This window comes from Colletotrichum acutatum, assembly GCF_030867785.1.
Source record: "Colletotrichum acutatum strain CBS 112980 chromosome Unknown BDZ83scaffold_36, whole genome shotgun sequence".
Lineage (NCBI taxonomy): Eukaryota > Fungi > Ascomycota > Sordariomycetes > Glomerellales > Glomerellaceae > Colletotrichum > Colletotrichum acutatum.
This window is the reverse complement of record NW_026849030.1, coordinates 243944-271302: the sequence shown is the minus strand read 5'-3', so window position 1 is coordinate 271302 and position 27359 is coordinate 243944. Positions and strand designations below refer to the sequence as shown.

The 27359-nt window shown below is 54.0% G+C and overlaps 7 protein-coding genes across 7 annotated transcripts; 1 reads left to right on the top strand and 6 right to left on the bottom strand.

Annotated features, from left to right (window-relative positions):
* Positions 1-406: 406 nt before the first annotated feature.
* BDZ83DRAFT_650837 (FAD dependent oxidoreductase) lies at positions 407-1904 on the bottom strand (the record flags this gene model as incomplete). The annotated part of the gene is made up of 3 exons (XM_060510405.1): positions 407-677; positions 770-1013; positions 1064-1904. 3 exons carry the CDS (start codon positions 1902-1904, stop codon positions 407-409), a joined length of 1356 nt encoding a protein of 451 aa, XP_060366075.1.
* A 704-nt stretch (positions 1905-2608) lies between these two features.
* Positions 2609-3326, bottom strand: BDZ83DRAFT_276391 (uncharacterized protein). The gene has a single exon (XM_060502099.1). It carries the CDS (start codon positions 3197-3199, stop codon positions 2726-2728), a length of 474 nt encoding a protein of 157 aa, XP_060366074.1. The 5' UTR covers positions 3200-3326; the 3' UTR covers positions 2609-2725.
* A 1300-nt stretch (positions 3327-4626) lies between these two features.
* Positions 4627-5426, bottom strand: BDZ83DRAFT_617653 (uncharacterized protein). The gene has a single exon (XM_060508036.1). The coding sequence runs from the start codon at positions 5260-5262 to the stop codon at positions 4861-4863; it is 402 nt and encodes a 133-aa protein (XP_060366073.1). The 5' UTR covers positions 5263-5426; the 3' UTR covers positions 4627-4860.
* A 533-nt stretch (positions 5427-5959) lies between these two features.
* Positions 5960-7492, bottom strand: BDZ83DRAFT_276374 (uncharacterized protein). Its single transcript, XM_060502098.1, has 3 exons — positions 6869-7492; positions 6338-6805; positions 5960-6290 (listed from the first exon to the last, which is right to left on the bottom strand). Exons 1-3 carry the CDS (start codon positions 7186-7188, stop codon positions 6140-6142), a joined length of 939 nt encoding a protein of 312 aa, XP_060366072.1. The 5' UTR covers positions 7189-7492; the 3' UTR covers positions 5960-6139.
* Positions 7493-14240: 6748 nt separating this feature from the next.
* BDZ83DRAFT_718793 (fungal-specific transcription factor domain-containing protein) lies at positions 14241-16509 on the top strand (the record flags this gene model as incomplete). The annotated part of the gene is made up of 4 exons (XM_060512114.1): positions 14241-14478; positions 14813-15094; positions 15145-16280; positions 16339-16509. 4 exons carry the CDS (start codon positions 14241-14243, stop codon positions 16507-16509), a joined length of 1827 nt encoding a protein of 608 aa, XP_060366071.1.
* Positions 16510-16803: 294 nt separating this feature from the next.
* On the bottom strand, positions 16804-18248 carry BDZ83DRAFT_697378 (histidine-specific methyltransferase; the record flags this gene model as incomplete). Its single annotated transcript, XM_060511381.1, has 3 exons — positions 17908-18248; positions 17645-17859; positions 16804-17566 (listed from the first exon to the last, which is right to left on the bottom strand). The coding sequence occupies exons 1-3, from the start codon at positions 18007-18009 to the stop codon at positions 16804-16806; spliced, it is 1080 nt and encodes a 359-aa protein (XP_060366070.1). The 5' UTR covers positions 18010-18248.
* Positions 18249-20455: 2207 nt separating this feature from the next.
* Positions 20456-21465, bottom strand: BDZ83DRAFT_276202 (uncharacterized protein). The gene has a single exon (XM_060502097.1). The coding sequence runs from the start codon at positions 21345-21347 to the stop codon at positions 20631-20633; it is 717 nt and encodes a 238-aa protein (XP_060366069.1). The 5' UTR covers positions 21348-21465; the 3' UTR covers positions 20456-20630.
* Positions 21466-27359: the final 5894 nt, after the last annotated feature.

Genomic DNA, 27359 nt, shown 5'->3' with positions numbered 1-27359 from the left:
AGTGAAGCCATGTTTATGCTGGAGGTAGTTAAACCCCCATGTACTGATACCTACCTCGGGAACACCATCTCACAAGAAAAGAAAACAAAGGCAAAAAGAAAACGAAAACGCGCATTGTTACCGCCTGCCTGCCTACCTACATCCCCTAGATGTAGTAATCCTCGTCACGATGCCCGCATGCGTTATGCCGTGTATCCATCCCAATGCCCCGTGCCGGATGCAAGAATAAGTATCAATGCAATTCCCATCACCATCACAACCCGCCACCCCACGGCACAGGATGCACCTCGTCTAATAACGCCAGCAATGCATGGATGTATCCATCATCATCAATATCATCATCGTCATCGTCATCCCTTCCTCTGCCCCAATTCCTAAATCATGAGGTGAAAAGCCAAGATGAACTTTAGCACTCAAGCTTCTCGCCCTCCATCCACTCCCCCAAGTCACCCTCAATATCATAGGTAGCATTAGCGACCTGTCCCCCAGGCTTACGATCCCAGGCCCACATGTCGGCGTACTCGGCCTCGAGCTTGCCATGCATCATCTTGACGACGTACTCGCCAATGACGGGGAAGAACTTCCAGGCGTGGAACGAGCCGCCCGTCGCGACGTAGAGGTTCTTGCACTGGGAATGAGGGGAAATAAGAAAGTCGTGCCCAGGCGTGGTCGCGTCCCTGTTGTGTTGTGTGGCGGTGTAAGCATATCTCGGGCCGAGTTTTACGGGTGATACCACGGCAGCGGCAACGGGGGGGGGGGGGGGACTTACCAGCAGACGCGGTACTTTTCAATCACTTTGCCCTCCATCTCGTCTCCGTAGAGACCTTTGAGGGTCTTGCGAGCTTGTTCCTTGAGACGCTCAGGGACTCCGTCTTCGGTCCATTCAGTGAGGCTTGGAGACGATGGTGCGAGCGACATGGTCTTGCCGGTCATGGCATGGATTTGGTGATATGTGAAGGCCATATCACAGTTGAACTTCAGCGTTCCATCCGGAGTCATGGACATGGACTCGCCTGGTCTCTTGTCAATATCCGTACTTGTAGAAATAGTTCGAGTGACTCACCCTTGACCGAAGGAAGACGGTTCTTGAGCACGGGAATGCCCTCAAAGTTGTCCTTGTGCGCCCCCTGAACGCTGGTAGTGAAGCTCACGGCACCGGTAGCGACGACTCGATCTCCAGCGTGGAGCTCCTTCCGCTCAGGGGCACTCTCCAGGAGCAGCGACGAGGTACGAGCACCAGTGCAGAGCAGCACGACGCCTTTAACCTCGTGACCGTTGTCCAGCCTGACTCCGGTGCAGTCTCCTTCGCTGTTCAAGAGCAAGCTCGTGACCTCGGCCGTGATGAGCTTGGCTCCTTCGTCGACAACTCTCTGGCGAGCAGCTTCGAGAGCGCCAGCCGCCTCGAACCAGCCGCACTGAGGGTTATACCTCACCCGGTCGAGTCCTTCAAAGTCGGCCGTGGCAAAGGCGGGCCATTCGGCTCGCACCTCGTCAGGAGTCATCCATCTGGCTCCAGACTCGTGGCCGAGCGTACGATGGACATCCTGAGCCTTGTCGTTGTGGTTCTTATTCTTGTTGTTGTGAGGTTCAGCACGGATCATGCCCACTTGATGGAAGAAGGGGTTCCAGAAGGAGTCAGTCTCCCAATACCTCAGGGCCTCAATGGCCAGCTTCGCGTAAGGCAGGTTTGGGTAGTCATTCCTCCCAATCTTGGAGATGTCGTGGGACGCCGCCTTGGGGTTGGCGGGGGCGGTAGGGTCAATGAGAACGATGCTGCAGTCGGGCTTGTATTTACGCAGCCAAATGATAGTAGAGAGGCCAAAGATGCCTCCTCCAACGACGATGTAGGTTTCCGACTTGACGCCGGTGCCCTGAGGGGCAGTGAAGAGCGTTGACTTGGCCATGATATGTTTTTCTTGCAATATGATCTGCTTCTGCGAGCTGATTGTGACTAACACGAGGGAAATCTCACATGACTCCGGGCACGACTCGAGTCTTTATATAGATAAAGGTGTCAGCATCTCGAAGACCGAAAGAAGAGAGAAAATAGCAACACATCATCCACAAAGGGAGAATGTTTGATACACACGCCTGTGCCTACGTCTACACCTCGGTGGCTTCTTCCGTCCATCCGTTCCTTCGTAGTCCACGGCTCAGGCGCGGATATCCGTCCTACTCCAAAGGACCCGCGCAGCAAGCACGCACGAGATTAGATGCCGACGTCCAACCGACCACCGACCACCGACACACGCCGTCCACTCGGGGAGGGACCGACGTTGACACTTGGATCTCCTTGGAGAAACTGCCATCATTTTCTCTCCCTGGGGGGAATCGTGCGCGAAATCAAGTGACCTGGAATGGCCTGACTCTGAATCCCTGGAGTGAGAATCTAGAGTGAATGGAGGCGGCCGGGCCCCGGGAAATCTCAGATGTACATGGTCATGGGCGCAGCTCAGCAGGAGCGCAGCATGAAGGGGTGATATGACTTGCATTCATTCGATGGAGCCATGCCGTGTGTGTCCTGTGCTGCTGTTGTTGGAACCATGGAAGTGAGTATACCCACGACGGCCACGACACAACGTCGATTCGCATCCCATCACATCAGTAGAGGGTGGCGAAAAAGGCAGAGTTAGGGTTAGACAGAGGGAAAGGGCGAAGGAGCAGAAGGTCGCAATGAAAGCGGCGTATTCGTCTCGGGAGTGGCAGCAGGCGGCGCCGAGCGAGGTCAGACCAAACCAGGCGGCTCCCGGGGCACGGAGGGATCTGCGATCTGACAAGATTGGTATCCGTGGTCACATAGACATGGCGTAGTCTGGTGTAGGTAATGAAGTGTAGCGTAAACCAAGTTGAGATGGATGGTCGTTGCTTTGGGCTTGTGAGGTGAAGTGGTGTTGTGACTTGTCGATGCGAGAGTGTTGGAGGGGACTTTGGAGGGGGGTGCAGTAAGCGAGTAATGAAGGGGACCGGGGGGGTGGTTGCCGTCGAGGATGCGGGTCTTTCCAGGTTGCGCTTGCGGTTCCGCTTTCTTGTGGTCGTTGGAATCGAGCAAGGAAGCCACGATCTCAAAGGGTTGAAGTTGCCTTAGGTAAGGCAGCTGCCATGGGCCATGCCGCCATGGGCCACGGGGGAAAGAGGAGTGGAGTGGAGGAAGGAAGAGGAGGGTCAGGTCAACTGTCAGGGGGAAGGAAGAGAGGAGCATCAGGGAGGTACGTACTCGATAGTGACCCTAGATTGATATCCAGAACGGGCAGGGGTCTTGCCCATCGGTGCGGCGTGCCATGGGTATCCGTACACTAGGAAAGTGAGGCACCGTGGCCCTGCCTTGTTCGTGACTGCCAAACTGTGCCGTTTATTCTCATTGGCCCGGCCTTTGTTCCTTTCCAAATGACCAATCACAGCTCATCTGCTTCAACAACCTTACCCTTGGCTTCTATCAAGAACATCAACCCCCTAGCCTAGCGTTCTTTTCTCAGCAAAAGAAGACCAGGATCAATGATATCTCGACAAATGTTCAAGACCCAGCCCAGCTGACTATCTAATTCTACGCAGTACTCCCGTCCCCGTGCTCCATACCTTACTCTTAAGCCTGCAATGAGAAAATGCTCAAGACGCCAGGAAATGCCTAGGGCGGGACAACAACCCTTGAAGATTCTCCATATCACTAACGCAGGTCACGACGAATTCAGCGTCGTGCGATTCGTACCGCTGATGGATACTCAACAACTCCATCCCAGGACCAAGAAAAGGCCAGGAGGGGAGGACTCAGTTCTCCCCGGAAGTCTGCTCTCCTTGAATTGAGGTGGTAGTCCATCCACTTCTTCCCTCAAACCAGAACAAGAGCACTCACTCATTTGTTCGACGTACGCAGCCTTGAGTAAGGTTAGTAGTAGCGATGGGTGTCTAGATAGCAAACTTACGAGTTGCATACCTACACAATATTCAAGACTCTTTCCGGACATTGCTCCTCTTCCGGATGGACTGGCCGTTTTCTCGTTGCTTTTACCGTTGTTTTTTGGGGGTGGTGTCGGGTTCAATTACCTCACTCGAGTAGCAGTAGCAGTGAATACCTCAGTTGCCTGACCGTGTGTCGCAGAATACCTTACGCCATGTTCCAGCTTTCTACTGAAGCGGGATTCTTGCCGTAGCTTCAAATCGAAAAGACGTGTTGGTCGGTTCCTTGCTCTTCATCTCCCTGTGCCAGTCTTTCCTTCTCCCGCTGTCTTGCAGTCACTCTCCTCTTCTCCAGCGACCGCCAAGAACCAACTTTCTCATGTCTGTGGCGCGCTTCTGGCGAAGGGGGACACCCGCGCCCCAAACTCGATCGACTGCATACCCATCCCTACCGCAATTCACTTCAGTTCAGCATGGCCGATTTTCGAGATACGGGTTCCCAGACTCATTAGAAATACCATGTTCCATCAAAGGCCATGGCCAAGCCTGGGCATTTTCCTGCTGTCTAGCTGCGGTGCGCCACCCATCATCTCTCCCCGCGCTAGTGTGTGAAGGAACGAGGAAGAAAGTCTCTTCCTTCCAACCAACTAAGGCAACTCACACACTCTCTGTGTCTGTCTCTTTACCTGGTGCCGGTGCCTTGTATCCTTCCCTCCCACGTTTTTTTTGCATTTGCCTCTTTCACTCTGCGGCGTCTGTCGTTCTCGTATATTTCCTCTCTCCCCTTTCTATCCTACCTCAATGATCTGACATGGCAGTCTCACCCCCAAATCGAGAAAAAGGCGCATGTGAGAAGGTGAGGCAATCGCCTCTGTGAAACCCAACCCCATCATAGACGCTATGCCGCCGTCCCGTGTCCAATCGCTTGTAGATGAGTGCAGCTGCAATTGCATCCCGCCGTGTAAGGGTTCAGAAACTGTAGTGAACCCAGCCTATGTTTTTCGTACATCTCCTTTGGGAGACGATCTGCCCACGAGGCGTTGTTGCACCAGGCTTCGCCAGCGTCCTTTTCCCGTACAACACGACATATGATGACAGACAGGCATCGATTGCTCCGTAAGGTCGCCTGCCCCCCCTCCCCAACCAAGCCTGCAAGGTCCAGAATTCACAACGGGGGGGGAAGAGGCACCACACAAGCTGACGCCCACGGCACATCTCCCGCTCAGTTTTGGCTGTGTCCCAGTCACCCTTCCACCAGGTTCTGAGCCGTCTTGCCGGTCCACGTCCTGGCATCTCATCATGCCGGCAGTAGTACAGTACGAATACGCCTGCCCACCATTTTTCCCTTCCAAGGTTGTTTGCTTTGCGCATGCCAGCCCCGGAACCCCGTCTCGAAGCGTTTGAAGGATTTCCGCAGTAAGCGGAAACTAATCAAAAATCTGGTAACACTCGTGATAATAATACCACAGCTCAGATACAGAATATCGACATCGACGATTTCTCCCTCAGTGAGTCAGTATCGACCAGGTTTAACCGGCAGGCATGTCTACCCGCCTAGACTCTTTCGTGACGACCTTGGCCCAACGCCTTTCGACTGCCATCTTTGATAGCGCCCGCATGAGATTTTCCATGTTTCACTGGCACACCGCAAAGTCCAAAGAATTACCAATCGGCATGGCCTGCAGAAGTTGCCGACTGGAACGTTTCCTCCGTCCGCTGTCTGTTGGACTCTTTCCGAGTTTTCTTCGAAAGACGGCGCAGCGCAAGGATACAGAGGCTTGTCCAATAAGCGGGCATGGGTCTCTTCGCCAACAGAATGATATTTGGCGACCAACATCGATCGTAGTCCGTGATACTTTGTGCACGCATTTCTGTGCCAATGTTTCATAGGTGGGCTAAACCCTCAGGTACTCTCTCATACAGTAGCCAACCACTCAGTAGTCAAGAACCAGACTGCTCTGACCAACCAGTCCTCCCATGCAAGGCGCATCATGTGCGCGTCCCAATCCAAAATGACTGTCGCTGACCCCTGCCAACATGAGAGTAATGATACATCGTGCTAGCCCAACGCCGTGGAATGCTTGTCCCTTATACCAAGCAAGAAACAGAGAGAGAAAAAACCGCTGTTGCCCCCAATCATCATGTCGTGCTGTAAATGGAATTCGCTCTGCCTGCCCCGGATGCTGTCCCGGTTGCTGGTCCGGAATTCAACCCGGCTGCAGACTAATTCATGAGCTTAGATGCAATACTACCTTCGGGCCCCAGGCAACGGTAAGGGCTGGTCGTGCTTGACATTTTGCTGATGTCGAACTAACTGGTCCTTCCTGGCGAACCCGTCCTTATTTGGACACCCTGGTAGTTGGCACTTGTGAGGTTTGGAATGCTTCTGCAAGTGTTGCCTGCTCTTATTAGCGTTGAACTCAGAGATGGGACCCAGCCGTCATACCTGTACATGCAGTTCCGGTGAAAGATTTTGGGTCCCCCGTTGGTATTTTGACCCCCTTTTTGGCATGTCCTCCAGTAAGGGCACCTATACTCGCCCTTACCTCTGTGTCGAAGAGAGTCCATATCCACACGATTCGGGCTCCTCTCGTCCGAGTCGTCCACATCCAAGACATCGTCATCCTCCTCCTCGTCCTCGTCATGTGGAGATGGTGGGCTGGTTGATCGTCTGTCACCATCAGACGGATGGTAAGTACGCGAGCTGTCAGAAAATGATGCCTGAGATCCCACCGCAGAGAACCCTGTTGTCGAGCTCGATCCTAAAACGGAGAATGACGACCTGGAGCTGGAGTCCGAAGCCATAGGGTGCTGTCTGTACTCTGGAAGATATCTGTTTTGGTGTGGTGGAGCTGCGCGATCTCTGATGGTCTTCAGATTGCCCGCACTGCTGTTGATTTCTTCCTTCATATTGCTAAAATGCCGTCAGCATTGTGCACCTCCCACGGTCAGAAAATGTAAAAGTACTTGTACGCACTTTAGCATTTTGTGTTGAGTTTTTGCGAATTCCAGAATGCCCATGTCGTTGAACCCATTAGCGCGGTATGCCTGGTCTACGAGATTGTGGCCGGTCGATTCCAAGCGCTCTTTCGTCAGGTAGTCGTCGGTGAACTTCTTGAAGGCATCGAAAACATGCATCGTGACGTCTGCCATGTACGCCAATTCACCTTCTCTCTGCCTGTGCCGCGGAAACGTCTTTCTGAACTCGTCAAATATGCCCGTGAACATCATAAGAGCCTCCGTCTCCCGGTTGACGGCCTTCTCGGGGTTAAGCAACGAGTTGATATCGAGAGACATGTTGAAAATGGTGGCGCGGCCCGAAGCATGAACTCAATTAAGATGGTGCCTATTCGTGGATGGTCGTGAAGTATATCGTGCCAAGTCAAAACAGCAGGTTAAAACGGTTGAACTTGTCGTTTAGAGCGAGTGTTACGGTGGGAAATCGAGACTTTGATGTTGAAGTGAGGACCAGTGGTGACAACAGTTCAGCAAACCATTTCGAAGCAGACCAAGTGGGTCTTTGTGGAAAAAGGCAAGCTTGGTGATGCTGGCCAGGCCAAGGAGGGATTAACAAGGAGTCGAGAGTTGAGACTTTGAGAGAAGGCAAGCGTTGGCGTTGGCGTTGATGGAGCTAGAGAAGTGCTAGAGGTAACGTCCCGGTCACAACTCAGGAAAAGTTTGTAGGATTTGGGCAGGGGAAAGGAGAACTTGGAAGATGGAGACGGGTGGAGAGGGGGTTGAGTTGAACAAAGTGACGGGGGGAGGGGAAAGAGAAAAGAGATAAGACCCGAGTCTAGCAGAAACACACGAGGGACGGCGGATAAGGCCAGAGGAGAAGCTAAGGTAAGGGAGTGAGCGGTTGAAGGTAAGGAGAAAGAAAGAGAGAATCAATCTGATGGATGGAGAATGACAATCGACGGGGCGAGGCCTGGGGGAGGGGAGCGGCAGACGGCCAAAAAGCGGACCTCAGGCTGGCACGAGGGGGGGCAACGGCTCGCCGAGGACGCAGCAAGCATGCAATGGCGCGTTGGCGACAGCGATGATGTTGGCGAGAGGTGCGTGTGAGGAAATGAAGATGAGAGAGTGGTGGTGAATCCTCCAAGTAGCTGCAGATGCGGTCTCAGCCGTAGCGCCAGTCCCTTGCCTCGTTACGCCCGTAGGTATCGGTCAAGCAAAAGAGCCCAAACTCCCAGGACTCAGGGCTCAGGGCTCAGAGGATGGAGTAGCCTGAGAGGGGTGGGAGAAGAGATGGAGAGGGGGCAATGATGAAAAGCCTGAAGGAGGAGTCTTGGTGTACGGAGGGGGGCAAGACACGACACGAAAGAGGAGAGCATGGTATGGCGAGTGAGGCAAGTAGAGGATCCCACTGCCGCTGCCGCTGCCGCTACCGCTACCGCAGAACGTGAGAGGAAGTGAAAGTGGAGGAAGAGAAGAAAAAGAACGAGGCCATCCGTGAGGAGAAACTGGAGTGGCATTCTGCATGTTTCTGCATGTCTAAGACGGAAGGGGTGCAAGGGCCAATGGTGGGTTGACGGTTGGCTTCGCGTGGGTGGTGGATAAGCAGACCGAATGTAAGCAGCACGAGACAAAAGAGGGAATGGGTGCGACGCAGCAGTGGCAGTAGCGACGCAGCGGCGGGAAGAAGCAATTGTGCGGCTCGAGGCAGGGCAAGCTCGGGGGGAAGAAGGGGCCCAGAACGCGGCCGATCTGAACGAGAAGTTCAAATGTCCAGAGCATCCGTACAGACTGGAGTCTCCATACCTAAGCGTGCTAAGGTACCTTGCGGCGTGGGAGTGGATGAGAGACATGGACGAAGGGGGGGGGGGTGCGGGCAGGCACCGTTACCGGGACCCATAAGGCAGGTTGACCGGGTGGGGAGCATGGAACCCAAGGCACGGCCGCAGGGAGACCTGGAAGGTAGGTACCTTAGCTTCGTGCCTTCTTACCTAACATAACTTGGAGTGAGAAAAATAAGGTACGGAATACTTGATTAGTTTACTACCTTATCCTTCCACATTGAAGTAACGGAAGGCGGCAACAGATGACAGGCAGGACCGACTGGTAGTTGAGGTGTCCTTGTCAATATCTTAGGTATCTTATGGGAGGTATACTCGGGGCAGGCAAATCACCATCTTCCTTCTCCTCCAAGTTGAAAGATGTCAAAGAAGAAATGGCAGTGTCAGTCACAGTTGGGAGGATGGCACTACCTTTCTCGCACTAGGTACTTATCTGGATGGGCGTTGCAGCATAAGGTAAGTTGGCTGGGTGGGAGTTGGAAGCATGTCAATACCTACCTTACCTACGCCGTTGTGGACCTACCAGACGTAGCCTGGTGAAATCGTAATGGCAAGCCATTAGGGGCCCGGGGCTTGTCCGAAGGGTGGGTGCCCATCCGAACGCCGTTTGATGGCATCTCGATGATGTCGATCAGCATGTTGGGAGCTGCTGGTGCTAGAGCCGGTGCCGGTGCCGGCGCGGATAGCGACCAGACCGTTGGTACCGCTTCTGTTGGTTGCACGGCTTTGCCGAAGTGATCAAGGTCAAGGTCATAGACATGGTCTGGGTGATGAGGGTGATGATGTCCACGATGGCGAGAGTGGCACCTGGCAGACGCCTCAGATCAGCAAGGGTTAAGGGTTATGGCCGCGAATAAACGAGAGACAAAGAAAGAAATGAGGATCCAGGGGAACAGCATGGAAGATATGAAGCAAGCTGGGAAAGAATGTAATTATTGCCCAACTGCAGCGTGCTGGAACTGGAAATGAAGTACGGATACCATCCGTCGACCAGGATAAGGTATTGCTGAACTGCTCTAATCTTGCATGAGGAAGAGAAAAGATGTGCTGCAGGTGATAATAATTGTGGTTGCAACTTGCCAGTCCCTTTTTACTCCGTCGGGATCCGTACGGACATTGGGCGCTTGTCTGCCCGTCTTTCAGGTCGGTGTTCGTAAACAATTTGTTGCATGAGGGATCGGCAATCCCTCCCCACGTCGTATCTTTCGGAGAATCGTGCAGTTTATTGAGAATCGAGGTAAGAAGAGGGAAAAGAAAACATGAAGGTAACAATGGAAGACCAAGGCACCATGCATGCCACGATCCCCTCCCCTGAACTTCATGGACGGCGGTCAGGTCATGGAACTTGGAAGGTCAGGCCAGGGTCGGGAAGGCAGGAAGAGCGTGGGGCGGGCGAGGGATGAGGTGAGGTGGAGGAAAGTTGAAGTGGGCACTGGAAAAGCTGCGAGGACAGAAACGAATACTGGGGAGCTGGTGAGCCTTGAGCGAGCTGCAAAGCGGCAAATACCCATTTCAGAATTCAAGCTGGGCGCAGCGCCGCAGACTTGCAAGTTGCCCGCTTGCTGCAGCATTGATCGGTTGGTTCGATTTGCAACATTGGACCAGGGAGAAATGCATGTGCAAGCGAATGGGGAAAGGTCTGCCTCAGAAAACCCATGCCTACAGACTGGCACACTAACAGATTACAGTAGGCAGGCGGATGCAGGTCGTTGGTGGCGGGGAAAGAGGGAGGGGGCAAAGTTGGGAAGCCACGCTAGCGAGGGATACCTAGTGACAAGTTTGACATGGGCAAGATGGGGAAGGGGGGCACCATCAAATAAGGTACTTGGCGACTTCGTACCTACCGTAGTACACGAAGGAAGGAGGGGGGAGACCAAGGGTAAAGATCGGCCTCGGAAGGTACCCCTTCATCGTTCAACAAGCTCTGGCAGCCACCAACTTAGCAAGACTCAAGAGTCGCTTCCTTGTCCGAGATTCCTGCCTCGCTCATGTTCCCTCCTTCTTGCCATGCTTTCTTTTTCTCACAGATACCATCAGGTTGTTGCATTCTCTAAGGTACCTTACCTTACTGCGTACCTTCCTGAAGTCTAGGTAGTGCTTCTTCACCTTGTCGCGTCTTGCTGGTTCCCATGGGTCCACAACTCGTGACTGCACAATTTGGGAAAATGCGTTGGGTGTGATTCTCCTGCTGTGCCACAAAGACAGCCAGCCCACTTGTTCGATTTCTCCTTCTCGAGAACGTGCGGGTTTCTGCTTTCTTGACAACCTGCCCACCTACATGCCATCCATTCCATCTTGATCTTGCCCGCGCGTGGGACTCGCCCAGGTGATTTTCCATGATAATTCATCATTATCTTGCTTCCTGGTTGACAAAGAACGACACGAACAATTACCTGACCACGCATTCCCAAACACGCGCCTCCAAGGGTCTGGAGTTGTCGAATTAAGCTCACCCCCCGACCCCCGACTTAGAGTTCGCCTGGCGTGACATGCGCACGCAGCAAGGACCACTTTCACCCGAAGTTGCAGTCCGTCGCAGTCGCCGTCGCAGTCTTCACTTGTCCGTCACCACTCCGGCGCCCACGTCCAGTCACCAGTGGAGGCCCAGCTCCAGCTTACCTTGAGCTCCAGCTCCAGCATCTGCCGCGTGTGAGGTCTGAGCCCGATCAGAGATTCCATACCTTGCCTTGGTGACGGGAGGAAAGAATCTGGCATCGCTACTGCCCGTGTTAGGTTGTTGTCGCCTCCTTCTTCCTCTTGTCTCTTTTGCCCACCTCCACCACAATCTCCGCCTCCGCATAGCCCTCCTGGTCCTCAACGCCATCCTTCTTGACTCATTTCTCAGAGGGCCTACACAGAATATCTTCCTACCTGCCTTGTTAAGCTACCTACCTACCTTAGGTTAAGTTAGGTATCAAGGCGGGACCTTCCATCCCCTTCCTTGACGTCAAGATCAAAGTACTCGGGTAAGTACGGTAGATGCTCACCCATCTAATTCGACCGCCCACCTCAGTCGCTTCCTTCCCGATCCCATCGCATTCCTCCAACCGCTCACAGTCACGTGGAGTGTGTCAAATCACATCGCTCGGTTGCCTTCTCGGAGGTGGTCCCGATGCTTGATGCCAATTGAGACACACGTGTCGGGTCACACCTTCCTTCAGATTATGTTCGCTGCTTGGGCACCGCAGTCGGTGTGCCCTCCCTCGATGGGACATCCACACGGAATCTTACATACACACACTTTTTTTTTTGGACCCATCTCCTGAGTCTTGCTTTCTCCTCATTCAAGGGATCCAACCCCGCTGCTTCGACCATTTCTTCTTCGTCTCTCCCCTTTCCCCTCCCCCGCCGTCCTTTTCTCGCTTCCATGCCAATCTAGGCGCAGGCGTTGGCAGAAGGAATGTAAAAATCGCGTCACAGTCGCAGACACGCTAAGGCAAGGCAGACAGGGCGACCTATCGCTGTGTAACGATAACTTTGCCTTGTGCAACCCGAACAGACCAGCTGCCAGCTTACATGACGATTACTTGAAGGTACTCGATTCTACGGCTACTGCGTCTACTTTGCACCATTTGTCCGTACGGAGTATCATACGTACCTGACCACACCACGCAAATCCTGCGCTCCGCTCTGTGCCAGGTACGAAACCTACACAGGTCACTCATCTAGCATCTCATCTCGTCTCCAGCTCCGTCCGTCTCGTCTCGCATCGTCCCATGCGGGCAAGCCGTCAGACTATCCGACGAGCGGGAAGGTCCCAGTGGGTTGAAACTCTAAATCACGGACTCGACGCCAAATCAAGACACGTCCGGCACATCAGGTCATTTGACAAGCCTCGATTGCACACTGGCGCTTCCACGTCGCGCCTCGCCCTTGTCTTTCTTTCTGGGCGCAGCGCTATCCGTACATTGAGGGGGCTCCCGCTGTCTCTCCCGTCCGCTCCAACATCAGCCCAACAACGCCGTGGCCGTCTTGCCTGAATCCACAACAAACGACTAGAGTAAACCAAGATACTTCTAGACGAGACAGACTAACAGAGACAACATTCCGTCGCGCGCGGGAGACACGCCGGCCCCCATCCGCCCCGCGCTTTGCAAGTCAAGCCCGAAGACGTTGAAACAGCGCATTCAGGGTTTACTCGGTGAGTTGGCAATTTGATCATACTTACCGATACCCAATTACCTCCTATCATCTGGAATCTAAAGTTCCGAAACGACGGCTGCTACTTTCACCCGCAAATTGAGCATCCAGTAACATCTTTCCAATTCCACCCGCCTCGTTAGCCAGCATTTCAACTTGTCTAGTCTCAGCAAAATACCGGACTTACTCGATACCTATCTTACCTTTTCCGCCAAAATCATAGCAGCCAGCAGCCAGCATTTCAGTTGGTAGACGGATTCGTTCGGCAAAGAACGGGCCAAATTCAAGGAAAAAGGGACAACGCAGACTTCTCGTGTCCGACTGACTCTGGCTCTGACCATCCTCCAGTCCAAGTGGAGCCGTCACCAAGAACTACCAAACTAAATTAGAGCACCAACACCTTGGTTCCGTTCAGTCCGTACTCCGTACCGGTGACAGCACGCACCTTGCACGCAGGACGAGTCCACGGCGGAGTCGACTACTTGGAGTTACACTCGCACGGCGCGGCGTGTGTACTTACAGCTCGCTTGCTCTGTGCCTCTTAAAACTTCCATCCGAGCTTCCATTGCGTCACCGGATCCCCCCGTCCACTCAGGTCGACCAAGTTTTGTAGAAGTTTCTTGTCTCTTGCCTCTTGTTACTTGCAGATTGTCGCGTTGCCTCATCTGCCACCCTACTCCATTCCTCCTACCTTCCACAGCTACCTTGGCTCTTTCTCATTCGCTTCCATTCCCGTTCACATTTCCTCCCTACTTTATCTCGAGGCAGGCAAGTGCACCAACATTGGTCTCCACCTCTTTCCTCAGCTAGCGGGCGCGGGAAGGCATCCTGAGTTCATCCTGACAGTAGCGCGTTGCTAGGGCCTGCTGGTGGTCGTTGCTAGAATCTCGTCCGCTCCTCCCGGCCGGTCGCTCTGGTGCTGGTGGCAGATGCTACTGTGCTGGTGCTGTTCTCTCCTTTGGCCCCATCTTTCCTCCTTAGGACCCACCTCACCCGACCCGACCTTCACCACGTTCACGCTTCCTTCCTCCCATCCCTGGGAGCTTGCGCTAACGTTAACCGCCCCGTTGTCTCCACTTTCCGCATCTGTTCCCTTACCTTAGGCTCTTAGTCAGGGTATACCCGGTCTCGTCCCACACCGACCTCACCTCCCCCCTGGCCCTGTCGTGGACCACAGACGTGGGACTTCGCAGCGCTCCCTCCACCACTATCCACTTTTGAATATCAAACTATCGCACCCGGCACCCGTGCACACACTCCCCCACGACCTCGTTTCCTCCTTTCTGGACTGTGGACAGACCTGGGCACGCTGGTCTCGTGTATCCATCCGGACAAAGCACATGCCTTTGGGCATCCCGTGTTCCGTGCTGCTTTCCGTCCCTCCCCGTTCAGGGCATGCTTGGTGCGACAGTCATGGCTACTAGGCCGCGGAAGAGAAGCCAGCCCATGGACGAGGATCCTCCTCTCTTTTCCTATTCAACAGCCTCCGCTTCTGTCCCTACAACTACACCTTCTTCGACGCCTGCCTCTACACCCTCGCCTGGAGACAACAACTCCAACACCAACGTCCAGGATTCCCAAATATGGAGCCCGGTAGGAGACTCCGAGTTCCCATGGTTCTCTCATGGAGCCAACACTCCCCGGCAAAGACGTCGACTTTCTAAACCTCATGAGGATAACCAGCCCCTGGCACGATCAAAGTCATGTAAGCTGGACGGATTTCTTTACGTATCCTGAGCCGCCTGTGCCGCTCCCGTCCAGTATCGTGCAATTCCTGAGAGACACGAGAAGAGATGGAAGAAGAAGGAATAGATGATGATAGCACAAGGTCTTGGGAACCGTTGCCGACGAATCCTTGACTAACAACAGACTAGCAACCCCTGATCCGTCGACGACTTCGACCACACATGGGGCACTGTATGGCCCACCAATTTCTCCTCACCCGCCGCCAGATGTGATTTTCTCCCCGCGACTCCCTACTATAGAGGCCGACTCGGCGGAGGATTTGGACCTCACGAATCCCTTCGAGGATAACGCCGATGATGCAGATCGTCTCGTCCTGGGGAAAAGCCGCATTCAGGCCGGAACTATTATTGATGGATACATCAAGTTCCACAACGGCAAGTCGAGGGCAGCCAACCTACCGCGTCGACAGGCGGCGATACAACCGTCTGATCCCCAGGCTCTCCTGTCAGAATTATGTTCTCAAACGTTCTTGTTCGAGGCAGGCCTTGAAGACAGTTGTGACAAAAATCTCTTCCAGTTTTGTGAGTCTCGGTACACCTGGCCAACATGGAGAATGGCTAACATTCTCAAGACGTCAAGGCATGGTGTTCTGGTCGGAGTGTCCTCCACAAAACCAACTGCTGGCTAGTCAACATTCCCCGAATAATGAAGGACAGCTCTTGTGTCAAGCACGCGATGCTAGCGCTTGCTGGAACATATGTCCTCGACTACCAACCCGAAGAGAGCATTCGACAAGTAGTCAATGCACACTATAAACGAGCCGTCCTACTCTTGACGATGGCTTTGAGAGAGGAGGCTCGGAACCCCAGTCCCACGGAACATGAGTCAAACAGCCTGATTGCCGCCGTGACGCTGCTAAACATGATCGATGTTGTGTCCCCAGAGCAACGTCGGCCGCCGAGTGTGGTTCCTCGTTGGCTAGAAGGTGCTCGTCTCGCTTGTCGTTTGCTGGATAAGTCGGATCCGGGTCATCGCTTCTGGGTACCCTCCAACATTCAGCCTTCCGACATGCAGATGGGCAACATGATCATCGCCGCCAGGGCCGCCATCATAGCCCTTCCCATGGCTCCTCTTGATTCGAAAGACACAGGAGAGCAATTTTCTTGGCTGTGCCAGGGTACTGAGCCGGAGACTCGCAGGATACATGGTGGATGCGGCATGTCGCCGATACTTCTTTCTCGTTTCGCTCAGATTACACAATTGGCAGCATGGTTGTGGGAGGACCCCAGTAGCAACGATTTCCACATGAAATCGAGCAGCAAAACAATCCGCCAAGATTTGGGCAGGTTGCATCAGTGGACACAGCCCGCCGCCGAGTCTCCGTCCTCTTCGGCCACGACGCGATCAGATCAATCTCGAGATATATCAGACATACGCGCTATCGAAGATCGCATTAAGCGAAACGATTTCGGCCTTGTGATGGACGCAGAATCCATGACGGAAGTAACGGCTGAAGCATGGCGTCTAGCAGCCCTCATCTACCTTCGCTGCCGCCTCGAGAGACTACCTCGTCCTCACCCAGACGTCGTGTCTGAGGTTGACCAGCTGGTGAAATGCATAGACATGATGCCAACCTATGGCACCTTCTTCACTGCGCAAGCTCCATTCTTTCCAGTCTTCCTCCTAGGAATTGTGGCCACGACAGAGGCACATAGTCTTTGTGCCCTGAACTGGTTTCAATCGGTCGTCAGCACCAGTTGTCGCTCGGTAAGTAAAGTGACGAGAATCCTATAGTCGGTGTAAATTCTAACCAGAGATATTCCAGAGTGTGCCCCCTGCTTTCAACTCCCTTCTGCGTATCCGTCATTGGATAACGGCCAATGTTGATGACAACATTCCTTCCGACCTTCCTGACCTCATTTCAGAGCGACACTCCTGGTGGGAGCCACTCGTGGCGCACATTATTTCTACCGAAGGAACTTTGTGTTTGATCTAGAGGAGATATAGGGGCATTGATGACCAAACATTTGGAAGAGAGATGCATTTTCGCAGAATACTTCATGCTATTCATTCTGGAGCACTCTTTATTTGCAATTCTTGCTTTATGCAAGTATTTGTTTCCTATCGTGCCTCTAAGGAAGCGAGTGCGCTTCCGTCATCTCGTCATGTTTCGAGTCGTCCGTCCACCTCCGAAAGAATTCCCCATCATCGCACTATGAGAGATCAGAACCAGGACCACACATCTACCTCTATGTACATACAGTGTACCTGTATAGTTATCGAGAATGGTTTACTCCCCGCGTACGTAGATGGCACTATCCGTCTCGTCAATGGAGTTCTCAATGGCAGCAGTGCGCATGAGGTACTGTCGCATGTCGGAACCCTCAATAGCCCACGACTTGACGACTTCGAGGCCCGCCTCGGCGCACATGTTGTGTACGTCCTCCTCGTTGCGCTTGTGAGCGTCGAACCAGTCGATTTCGAGACCCTGCTTCAGCGTCTTACCCTCCTTCTCGGCAACAACATCGCGCTTTGCCTTGAGGAAGAAGCGGTGGCGCTTCTCGTCCTCCTCGATTTCACCACAGATATCCCAGTCCTCGGGCTTGAAGACATCCTCGCCAAGGAGGACGTTGGCGTGCTTGAAGCCATTGTGGAAGAATCTCTCAAACAGAATGGGGTGAGTGTGGTAAGCAGCCCAGACTTTGGTCGAGGTGACATCGTGGCCGTCCATGCCGGCGAGGATGAGGTCGTCCGGGCGCATGAGGGCAGCCCACTCACGGAGAGAGGCGACAGCTTTCTTCCAAGGGTCGTTGAAGAGGACGGAACCCAGAGAGAGGAAGACTCGAGGGGAGGGGATGTCATCGCAGAAGGCGAGGCCTGCCTTGAAGTCACCCCAGAGGCCGGCCATGCGGACGCTGCCGGCGGCATGCTCAGGGGCAAGGGCCTCGAGGTTGCAGGTGAGGGAGTGGTTCGAGATGTCGAGGGCGAGGTATGTGGCGTTACGGCCGTGCTTGGCGAGTTCTTTTAGGAGGAAGTTGACCTTGCGCATGTCACTGTAGAGTGAAGCTCGTCAGCAAAATAATCATCACCCTCAATATCAAACGTGAACAAAAGGAAGTGAGTGATCTTACCCAGCTCCCAAGTCAATCATGGTGGCATCGTTGGGAATATAGACGGTCGCCATCTCCTCGCTATTCTTCTCAAACAGGACCATCTCGTCGCGGGTCTGGTAGAACTCGGGGGTGAAGATGACTTCCGCCCAGATGGCCAGTCCCTCGTCGTTGTACAGCAGCTCGTCGGGCATGGTCGGGGCTTCCCCGCTGCTGCCGACACCGGCGTCATTGTGCTTGTCCTTGGGGTGCTTGGCAGCAGCAGTAGCAGCAACGGTAAAGACGCGCTGGAGGTCCTCGAGGATGGTGGAGGACATGCTTCCGCCGCCAATGTCGAGCACGCTGCCGTGAGCGGGCATGTTGGACATTTTTGATTGGGATGCCATTGTTTCTTTTGTTTTCTTTTCTGGTTATTTGAAAAAGGGGCTGGCTTTGGTACTGCAGGCCGCCGTCTTGGTTGATGTTTCTTTCCGTTCTTTCCTGATGAGAATGACGCGGGTTCGAATGTCGGTGAGGAAAAGGGCCAGTCAAGATGTGTCAGGGTAATGAGGATATCAATGGGACAGGAATCGTTTGACTTTTGTGTAAGGTAGTAAAGTAGAAAGCTGATGGGGTTCATACAAAGGAAAGAGCTCAATGACGAAGCTTCCAGTCGATGCCTTTTATACATGTATACTGCTCCCCGGGGAAGAACTCCCGAATCACTTACTGGGCTTCCCCTTCGTCATCAGAAGCATGCCGTTATTCACGTCTTCCTGCACCTTCCCTTCCTTACCCCCACTGACCCCCTTTTCCTCATCTCAACTCATCCCTGGAGGGCTCTGGCTGAACCAACCCTTCACCGGGGAGAGAGAAGGGGGAAGGGGATCTGCCTCATTCACAGTCTTTGTTTCTTGATAGTACAATATCAAGTAGCTTACCACTACTACATCATTGTAAGACCTGCGATATCTGGGTGGATGGGGGGGGAGGGGTGAGCATGGAAGGTCTCTCTCTACGCCTGCCTCTCCCTTGGCAAACACACATACACACATACATACGCGCGCCGAGCGAGGTGGTGGTGTTTGTCCACAAGAAGCCATATCCCACTCGGCCCTCTCTCTTTCTCTCTCTCTGGTTGGGTGGTAGCCACGAGGACGAGGAGAAAGACGCATGCACGTAGTAATGCCACTGACGATTCGAGGCAAGGTGCCAAACGCCTGACTTACACCAAATGAACCAAGCACCCCCACCCTTGACGTTTGACTTGACGTTACTCAATTGCCGGCTATAATAAGGAAGGAAAAAAGGGTTTCAGCAACTTGAGCAGCTGAACAGCCCAAACAGAGAAGCCTGACAGGCAAACAGCCAGAGGTGCTTGTTCCAGTCTGTCGGTGAGATGTGGAATCCGCCTCCTCGTCGTCGTAGACGGGTACATTTCCCGATGAGACGTTTCTGAATCCCGCAGCCCTAGTCGTGCTTGGCCAAAGTCAGTCAGGCTCATTTGACAACCTTGACACACTGATGGTAAGGCCACGCTAGGTTCGGCGCGGTCTTCCTCTTGTCTCATTTCTCCTCCGTCATCCTGCGCTTAGAGCGTCACCCTCTTCTCTTCTCGGAAACGTCACTTTGTTGGGTTCCTTGACCGGTTGGACGGGACCAACTCAACCCAGCCCAGGGGAAAAGACAACACAACGACGGCGTTCCAAAAGAAACAAAAAAACGAAAGGGGGTGGTTGGACAAGGGCGGTGGTGATGGTCACCGATGCCGCAACGCGGGGGTCGCAGTCAACACGACCAAGGAGTGAGGACCGGGCCGCTTCGGGGGTCGTCGTCGGGAGAAAAAAGAAAAAAAAAGGAAAAAGTCAAGGACTCGGCGGCGTAGATCATTGCGGAGGCGGGTACCACGACCAACGTTCCGCCCTTCTGCTTTCCTATTGTTGGGTCACAAACGCAGGCCATTGTGCGTTGTCCCACTGGTAGGCACCCACAAACATGTCTAATGCTGGGTCTGCATGTTGGTTTCCGGGGGCAAAAACGCGGCAATAGGTTTATTGGTCCTGCAGTTTGCATGTAGCTGATAAATATGGCGAGATTTCCCCTTTCCAAGAGGTCATGATGGGACGAGAACGAGCTTGGATCCGACAGTCGCAATGAACACTCTCGCATATGCGCTGGCTCGCTGGCCTGCTGGGGGAAAGGGTACGGTGGATGGCCACCGGTCGATATCCTTTTCTCGGTCAAGACACAAGGGCGAATCCGACGCGACCCCACGGCTGATTGATCGAGACGCCGTCGAATCGGGCTGGCATCCCGCATATTTGACAGTCATGCCGCATAAGCTCGGTCAACCAAATCTGCCGTCCACGTAGGTCAAAAGGTGCACATCGCTCCCCGGATTCAAGACATCTCTCAAGACTTTGAAGCCGGGGAGGTGGGTATCATGGGTCTCAATGTCGCAGATATGACTGGCTATCTTGCGTGATTTTCCTCGTTGAGAAGAGGGATGAGTTATCGTATGAATTATAAAGCGCATCTTCACCGAGCTTCGACTGTCTCAACGCCTCATTTCCCGACCCCTATGCACCGCGGATCTATCAGTAGGTTTCTCACACGTGGTTCTGATGCAACGTATCAAGCCCCATATACAAGGACGGCAGGCCAAAACAATCGATAGGCATGTAGTGTCAGTTGCAGCCTTTCCAGAGTCAAGTTGACGAGTTACAGGTGCCCCTTTCATACGGATGTGGTTCAATCCTGTCCGGCCGCAACACGTTTACTCGGCACGATTGGTCTGTGTGTTTCTGGGCCGCCCTTGGGCACAACGCACCGGGTCCGGGTTGGCTTTACGGAGCGGTCCGCCCAGTATCCATAAGGAGATGACGACTAACGCAAGGCCTCTTGATGGTCTTTGCGGTCGTGGAGATCAACCGCGGAATGTAACCTTGGGTTGTTGCAAATCCCTAAGCTTATCGCCTGTCGGGTTGAGACCGGCCTGGAGACGCGACTCAAAGACGAGAATGCTTCTTCATGGCCAAGAGCTGAAGATGCACTTGAACCGCCTGCGCCAGCTCGCGTAATCCCGCCAAGGGAGCATGTTACGTGTCACGAAGTCTTGCTTATTGGCGGAGATGCGGTCGACCCCAGTGCAGATGTCTCGCCTGTTTCTAGCCGCATCGGGGCCTTGTCTGGCGGGTGACTCGCAACACCTGCTGGTCCGACGGGAAAACTGCACCACGGGAAGCTGATTCGTCGTCAAACGACTCCTCAACCGACGAGAAAACCGGGCAAAGGACAACGAAATGCAGCCCTGACTGAGCTCAGTGCTTTGGTAAGGATGTGTCCGGAACCTTCGTTGGACCGTCACAGCGGGCCTCGGAGAATTGGCAGATGCCCACGGCCGCTCGGCAACGTCAAGCCAAACCCTGGAACCAGATCCAAGCATGAAGGTGGCACAGCCTGGAGTGGAAGGGCCAACGTTTCTGTCGCACGTACCTCGGAACAACGAGTCCTGCGGTCGGAACCTCATTCTTGAACACAAACATGCCCTTCGTCTGGCGACGTCGAAGGGCTGTAAGCACACAGCGCATCGAGTGTGTTTTCTTGCAGGTTTCGGGTGGTTTGAGCGTCCCCAGATTCGCTCATCCGACTGACCAAATTGCTCGGTAATTACGGGTGAACCATCGTGTCGGATGTCGATGTTTCCAGCCAGACGGACGCGACCCAGGCTGACCGGGGTCGGCATTGCTCCCGTAAGATCGAGGTTCCCTGTTGAGCGGCCAAACCGCGCGGAGTCAGGCCAGATCAGGCAGCCTTCCTAGCTGAGCCATCGTCATGGATCTCCCCGCTGGAGCCCGTACCGTTACGCAAGGCCCGTGAGAAACGCTACGACGCTCGCTCACAAGTCACAGGCAAGGCTGATGGAACCAGGCAAAGCTTGATATTCAATCTTTGAGGCTTTATTCACCTGGACAGGACAAATGGGTCGCATTCTAGGCTGCCTGCGTAGGTATGATAGCCTCGTATCTAAAACCCAGAGGGATTCAGAGGCCCAATCCCGGCATGGAGTCATGTCGATTCAACATTCTTTTTTTGCCTGTTTATTCCAAGGAATACAGGTAACTCTGATAACCGCCACGCCACGCTTACGACAGGAAGCGAACTGTATTCGTACCTTGCGCTGGAAGAGTGAAGTGGGTATCTCCCAGCGGCCGTCGGCCCCGATGAGGGTGTGGAGCAAGCGGCTCAATCTGTGAAGTTTGAGGATTCTTGACTCAGTTCTCGCCATTCGGCCGGAATGAACCTTCGATGGTGGTTTCAGGATTTGAAGATGCTTGAGCGATCAATTCGCCTCCTGTGCACCTGGGCGGGATGAAGAGACGAAGGTTGAGATGACCGTTGTTAGAAGCCCGATGCTGCCCAAGGTGGAGGTCAACAGCCTCCAGTTCGGCCGGGACTCGTCAACGGGTGGCTATTATGGGAGGCGGTGGCGGCGCCGTCGACACCTTCCAGAAGCCAAATAGAAGAAAAGGAAAAAATCAGACGCGTGTGTGTGTATGCGTGTGTGCAGCCAGCGTGACGTTTCGATTCCCGAGCGGCAAAAGTTGAACGCGTTGCCTGCCGATCTCTGCCCCGTATCCTTTTCCTTGCATTTTCCAAGCGGCGCGTTGTCTTCCCGCCCCTAAGATGGCTTTGTATGAATGGATCATTACTGAGGTGCCTGACCATTGCCGCGGCCTCATGAAAGTGCTTTGTATCTGTACGTGTACTGATGTAGCTGATGACTACCAGTGAATTTGGACAACTCTGGTGTGTCAACCTTTTGCCCTGCTGCCAGGATGATAGTGGAACAGCGGAAATGCCGGTACCGCCGCAGAGTGGTCCAGCAGAAAAGTATGTCAAGGGTTGCCCATTTATGGTGGACGAATCCTAGACTTTCAAAGTCATTGAGGCATGGTCTGCCTGGAGAGGAGCGCCCATGTATCATCGTCTTCCCGGTGAAGAGGAGTGTGTGATTCTGTCCCGCCGGGAGGGGGGGGGGGGGTTCCGTTGTTCTTGATGGTGGCTGATGGGGGTCAGAACGGTCAACGGGCCATGATGTTGAAATTTGCGACCCTATAATTTGACGATAACCGTCAAACCCTCGTCGAGCAAGCATTGATGAAGGCCTGGCCATGAGCGGTTGACAGCTCTTGAATGCAACTGTGCCCTTCAAGGAACACACGAAGACAGCGTAACATAGCCGGCCGGCGGTCATCTCGGATTCAGTTCATCCCACTCAGCTAAGTTTAGCTAACAGACGTAGTCTCCTCGTGTGAGTGGGTCTAACGAGATTTAACATGCACATCCCTTCAACTGCCGGAGCCTTGTTTGGCACTCCCTGACTCCTGAGCCAGTGAGTGAGCCTTGACCTGACGTTGTAACTCGTCGCCTTCGCCTGGTCGATGCCAGGTAAGGCAAGCAACGCAAGGCGAAGCTAGCGCCTCCCCGTGTCGTGCCAATGAAGAGACGGATTGATGTTGCAACTGACAGTGGTCGAGATCCCCAAAGGCCACGATTCGGCACGGGCGTTTCATGTCCAGATCGAGAAAGGATGGTTGTCTGCGGAAATGGATGAAAGTATGCGGTGCTGGACTCTCGACGGAGCGGCCGTTGATGGAGAGAGATTAGGTATTCAAACTTCTGCTCGCAGTGGCTGCGATTGAGGGCCTGGGGCGCAACTATTGGTAATACCCTCGTGGTGAATGTCTGAATCTCTGATCCTGACTAGCTCGCTGGCGGGAAGCATCCAGTTGGCTAACATGTGTATCCGCCACATTACGTTCCCCTGGGTGGATGTCAGGTTGACAGAGGCTTGGCCTTCCTTGAAGTCTTTACCGCATCAATCGAAGATACACCGCTCTGCACTCTGTAGTCTGGACGGATACCAAGGTGATTGGGGGCGGTTCTGAACGGGGCTTCGACTTGGGTTCGGTGGATGTGATGGGTCATCCGCTGGTCGTGGTTGTGATCAGGCCCAGTGTTCGTCTGCTGTGCCAGGCCCAGCGGTCCCCAGTGCGGCACGGGAGACATCTAGCTGGAAGACGGGTATGTTTTCTCTTGCATTGAAGGGAGGTGACGGACGTCAGGCCGTTCCGTGTCACGCATGTATCCGTGAGTAAGGGGGGAGGCCCGAATGCAGGGTGTAGGCGCGCATCACTGGCTTCTGCATCGAATCGTCGAGGGCCAAATTTTCAGTGTCCGAGAACCGTCTTGCTGTGTCGAGCGAACGTATGCGTTGAATAGTCGTTGATGACCGCGATACCTATTGCTTCTTGGCGCCTGAGAAAATAGACGTACGGATAGAAGAAGGATAGACGAAAATAGACGTGATCTTCGGTTTCGCGGCCCTCACCGAAGCTGCTAGCATGACAAGGCCTGCAAAGGCTAAAAAGACTGGTGAGTATCAGACAAGGATGCCATGAGTACGGGAGAATGTTTGGGTTTGGTCAATGGGGTGAGGCCGTGGGAGGACAATATGGATACAGACAACACAGATACCGGTACAATCTGCGGAGTATAGGGAAAGGGAAGAGCAGAGGCCTCTTGCGCTTGGCCTGCAAGTGCCTCCCTCCGTTCGCATCACGGGGTAAGGAGCGCCACCCGCCGGCCGCAGCTGACGATGTGTAAAATGGAATAGAACTTGCCCGGCAAGGGGCAGGCACTGGCCATAGCCCCAAGGCATGAGGCTGGATCCCGCTGGATCCCGCTGAATCGAAGGAGGCCGACAGCAGGACACGGTCAAGCCACTGCGGGAGGAAGCATCCCGCAGCTGTCCACCGTACTCCATACAGGAGGTAAGGTAAGGTAAGGTACTACCCCAGCGGTCGAGGGCGTCAGACATGTTTGTACAGTGAGACGCACTGTCCGGTTCTGGTTTTACAGTGTGCGGACTGCAGGATGCCTGAGTAGACTGCCCAGGATCCCCCATTGTTCAGTATAGACACAGATACAAAGGAAACGTGTGCGCCCTTACCTTAGAGTAGACAATTCTCCCGCTGCCAAAGGCATCGCTGGCTACTGCCAAGGAACTTGGAACACCGTCGAGCCAGACACAAACTTGGCCGCAGTAAGCCCAGGGGGTCCCGTAGCACAATCGTAAGCGATCCTTCAAGGAAGGATGAATAGAAAAGAATGCTGCATGGAACACTCATGGAAGCTGTCCAAGCCTCCAAGCTCAGGCGGTTGGCGTACGCCAATCTTCCATCTCTTGCCAGCCGCTGCCGACGTGTCCAGCAACGGCTATTTGCGCTAGAAGCAAGGCATCTCGCCTTAGCGCCGGTCCTAGAGCTCTCCGTGTTGATATGGTCGAGTACTTAATAGATGGTAAAGTGGTCAGGGGTTGTGTTGATGCCCGCGTTGCTGCTGATGATGCAACGGCAACCTGCATGCCGATGGGCAAGCACAGAGAGCATGGAGTCGGATCCCACTCGTTACCTGATGCCACCCGCCCAAGACTCGGCCTGGGTCCAATTCCATCAGTTGGCGAACATACGAGATACACTCAATCTGTATTCGTCACCACTAGTGCTTGGTGACCAATCTGGACCTATCTTCTGAAACAGATTGTCCCGACACGCCTCGCAGACTGAGTCGTACACGCACGATTTAGCTCATGTTTGCCGTTTGGGACGATGCGCGATGCACCAAGTTGGTTGCGGACTGCCTGCCACCAACTCACCACGCCCTAACTACAGAGTACTAAGCTGAGGTGAGGCACGGTACTCTGTATATCCGTACTTTGTCGCCTAATCGTTTGACAGCAAATCTCAGCAGAATCTCCTGCTTCCGGCTGACCGCTTCGCTCACCTACTTCTGTGCCTGTTCTTAATCTTGAATCGTCCGTGCCACATCGATTGATCTACTCACAGTCGCGCGCTAGCTCTTCTACCTCTTTGCGGTCAAGAGGTTGGGGGGACTGGGGGTCAATGCAACCAAAAGCTCGTGAGCTTCGACAGATTGGGCTGTCTGTAACCGTAGTTGGACGGCTCGCACAGACAATCGTTGTTCAAAGTCGCCTGCGGCAATCTCCGCTGAGGCTCGCTAGTCCAATGACCTTGTCACCTGGACCACCCCATGGACCATGCATGACGGTTGTAATAAGCCGTGGGTTGCTTCAGCCGTGGGAGTCTGGGAGATGCCGTGATGCGCCCGTGCCTGAGCTGAGCCCTGGCGAGGCGGGTACGGGTATTGTGTGTAATAATTCGCAAAGGGCCGGCCGTCAATGGGCCTTGGGTTCAGTCTGAGCTTTCGGGAACAGAGCCGCGGGACATCACCTTGACCGTGGTCGGCAAGGCCCTGTCTGCCAGTCTGGTGTCTTGTCGTGAGTGCTCTGGCGCCTGATGCTTGACGCTGGTCATGCTGCGAGCCTCACTGCATCGCAAATCATCCAGTCCTTCAGCATCCAACCCTCCTCTGCAGCCGGCTGTCCCGTTCGCAAGTCAAGGCAGCCATGCGAGCATTCGAACGGGCGGCCAGGGCGACAAACACACGTCCAGAGCCCTCGGCGCGCTGTCAACGGCGTGTTTGAGGCCCCAACGCCCCTTCTTGACACACGCCCCTTTGCCATGGATCCCATAACGGTAAAGCCAATAGACCAGTGGGAGACGGGCCCCCAGTCTGCGCGCGCGAGCGCCCCCCGGTTCAAGGCTGATACGACACAAGGTGCCTGGCTCTGGGGCCTTGCCTTGTGCAGCAGAAAGTCCGTGTAATCTTGTGCTCGTCGGCCAATTACCCGGGGGGCCCTGTGTTTGTCCAACCTTCTCGAAGTATTTCAGAAGGAGTGGAGAGGAGAAAGAGGCCTTCCAGGGATAGATTGACATCGAGCACCCACCCTCGTCGCAGATGAAGCGGCGAGACGGCGGCGCAGCCCATCCCTTTGACGCAGCTGTAATTCCACGGCGGCTCACACGCCGTCGATGCCTTCTAGAAGAATTCTGGAAACCTTCCCCACTAGGCCTAGCATCAATCTCCTGGCTGCATGCGAGGACCACTTGGCCTCCCCACGCACTCAATTTTGCGCCAGGTTTGTGCTCACATCCCTGTGGGCTTCTGGTCAGAGATGCTGGCAACACCCCTTTTTGGCCACTGCTCCCTAGCTCTGATACTCAATCGTCCTCAGCGCAAAGGGCGGCCCCAAGAGTGGCAGAGTCCTTCATCATGATCATGAAGATCCTCGCCAAACAGACGGTATCTGCGTCTTGATGTCGTCGTTGTCCCTTTACGCGTGACAACTATTAAGGGCATCACAAGCCATGTATATTTGTTATGAGCTTGCCCGTACTAGGTGATGCTGATGCAGGGCTTCGGTCAAGGGTAACCGATCCGTGGAGAAATTATTCGACGTACGGCCGTCGCGTCATTCGATTCTGGTTTTTGAATTATCACTTACGCTACCGAATGTTAGCGTGCAGAAATGTTCGCCCTCGGAACTCGAGAAAGTCGATATGGCATTTTCTGACGTTGACAAAGACGTACAGGGCCAGAACCACATAGAGTCGCCAAAGGTTTCCGAGGTATTCAGTTGAGAATAAAGACGAAAAATAAAGGGGGCAGCAAGCGGTACGACCGTCGAGGACGTCGTCGAGGACGTTGAGAAAGAACCCATTTCAAGTTATTCAACTGTTGTCCTTCTGTCACTCTTCCGATGTGCCAACCTGTTTGTCGTCCCAAGAGCCGTGAGCAGACCCCGGTTCCAATAATTTGGGCACATGACAAC

Bases quoted from the DNA above. Each gene is read 5' to 3' on its own strand.
- BDZ83DRAFT_276391 (XM_060502099.1), bottom strand. From the start codon at position 3,199: ATGCTCCTCTCTTCCTTCCCCCTGACAGTTGACCTGACCCTCCTCTTC.
- BDZ83DRAFT_617653 (XM_060508036.1), bottom strand. From the start codon at position 5,262: ATGCGCAAAGCAAACAACCTTGGAAGGGAAAAATGGTGGGCAGGCGTA.
- BDZ83DRAFT_276374 (XM_060502098.1), bottom strand. From the start codon at position 7,188: ATGTCTCTCGATATCAACTCGTTGCTTAACCCCGAGAAGGCCGTCAAC. The intron at 6,806-6,868 runs GTGCGTACAAGT...ACGGCATTTTAG, and splicing joins ACTCAACACAAAATGCTAAA to CAATATGAAGGAAGAAATCA. The intron at 6,291-6,337 runs GTATGACGGCTG...TAATAAGAGCAG, and splicing joins CACCGGAACTGCATGTACAG to GCAACACTTGCAGAAGCATT.
- BDZ83DRAFT_276202 (XM_060502097.1), bottom strand. From the start codon at position 21,347: ATGCCGACCCCGGTCAGCCTGGGTCGCGTCCGTCTGGCTGGAAACATC.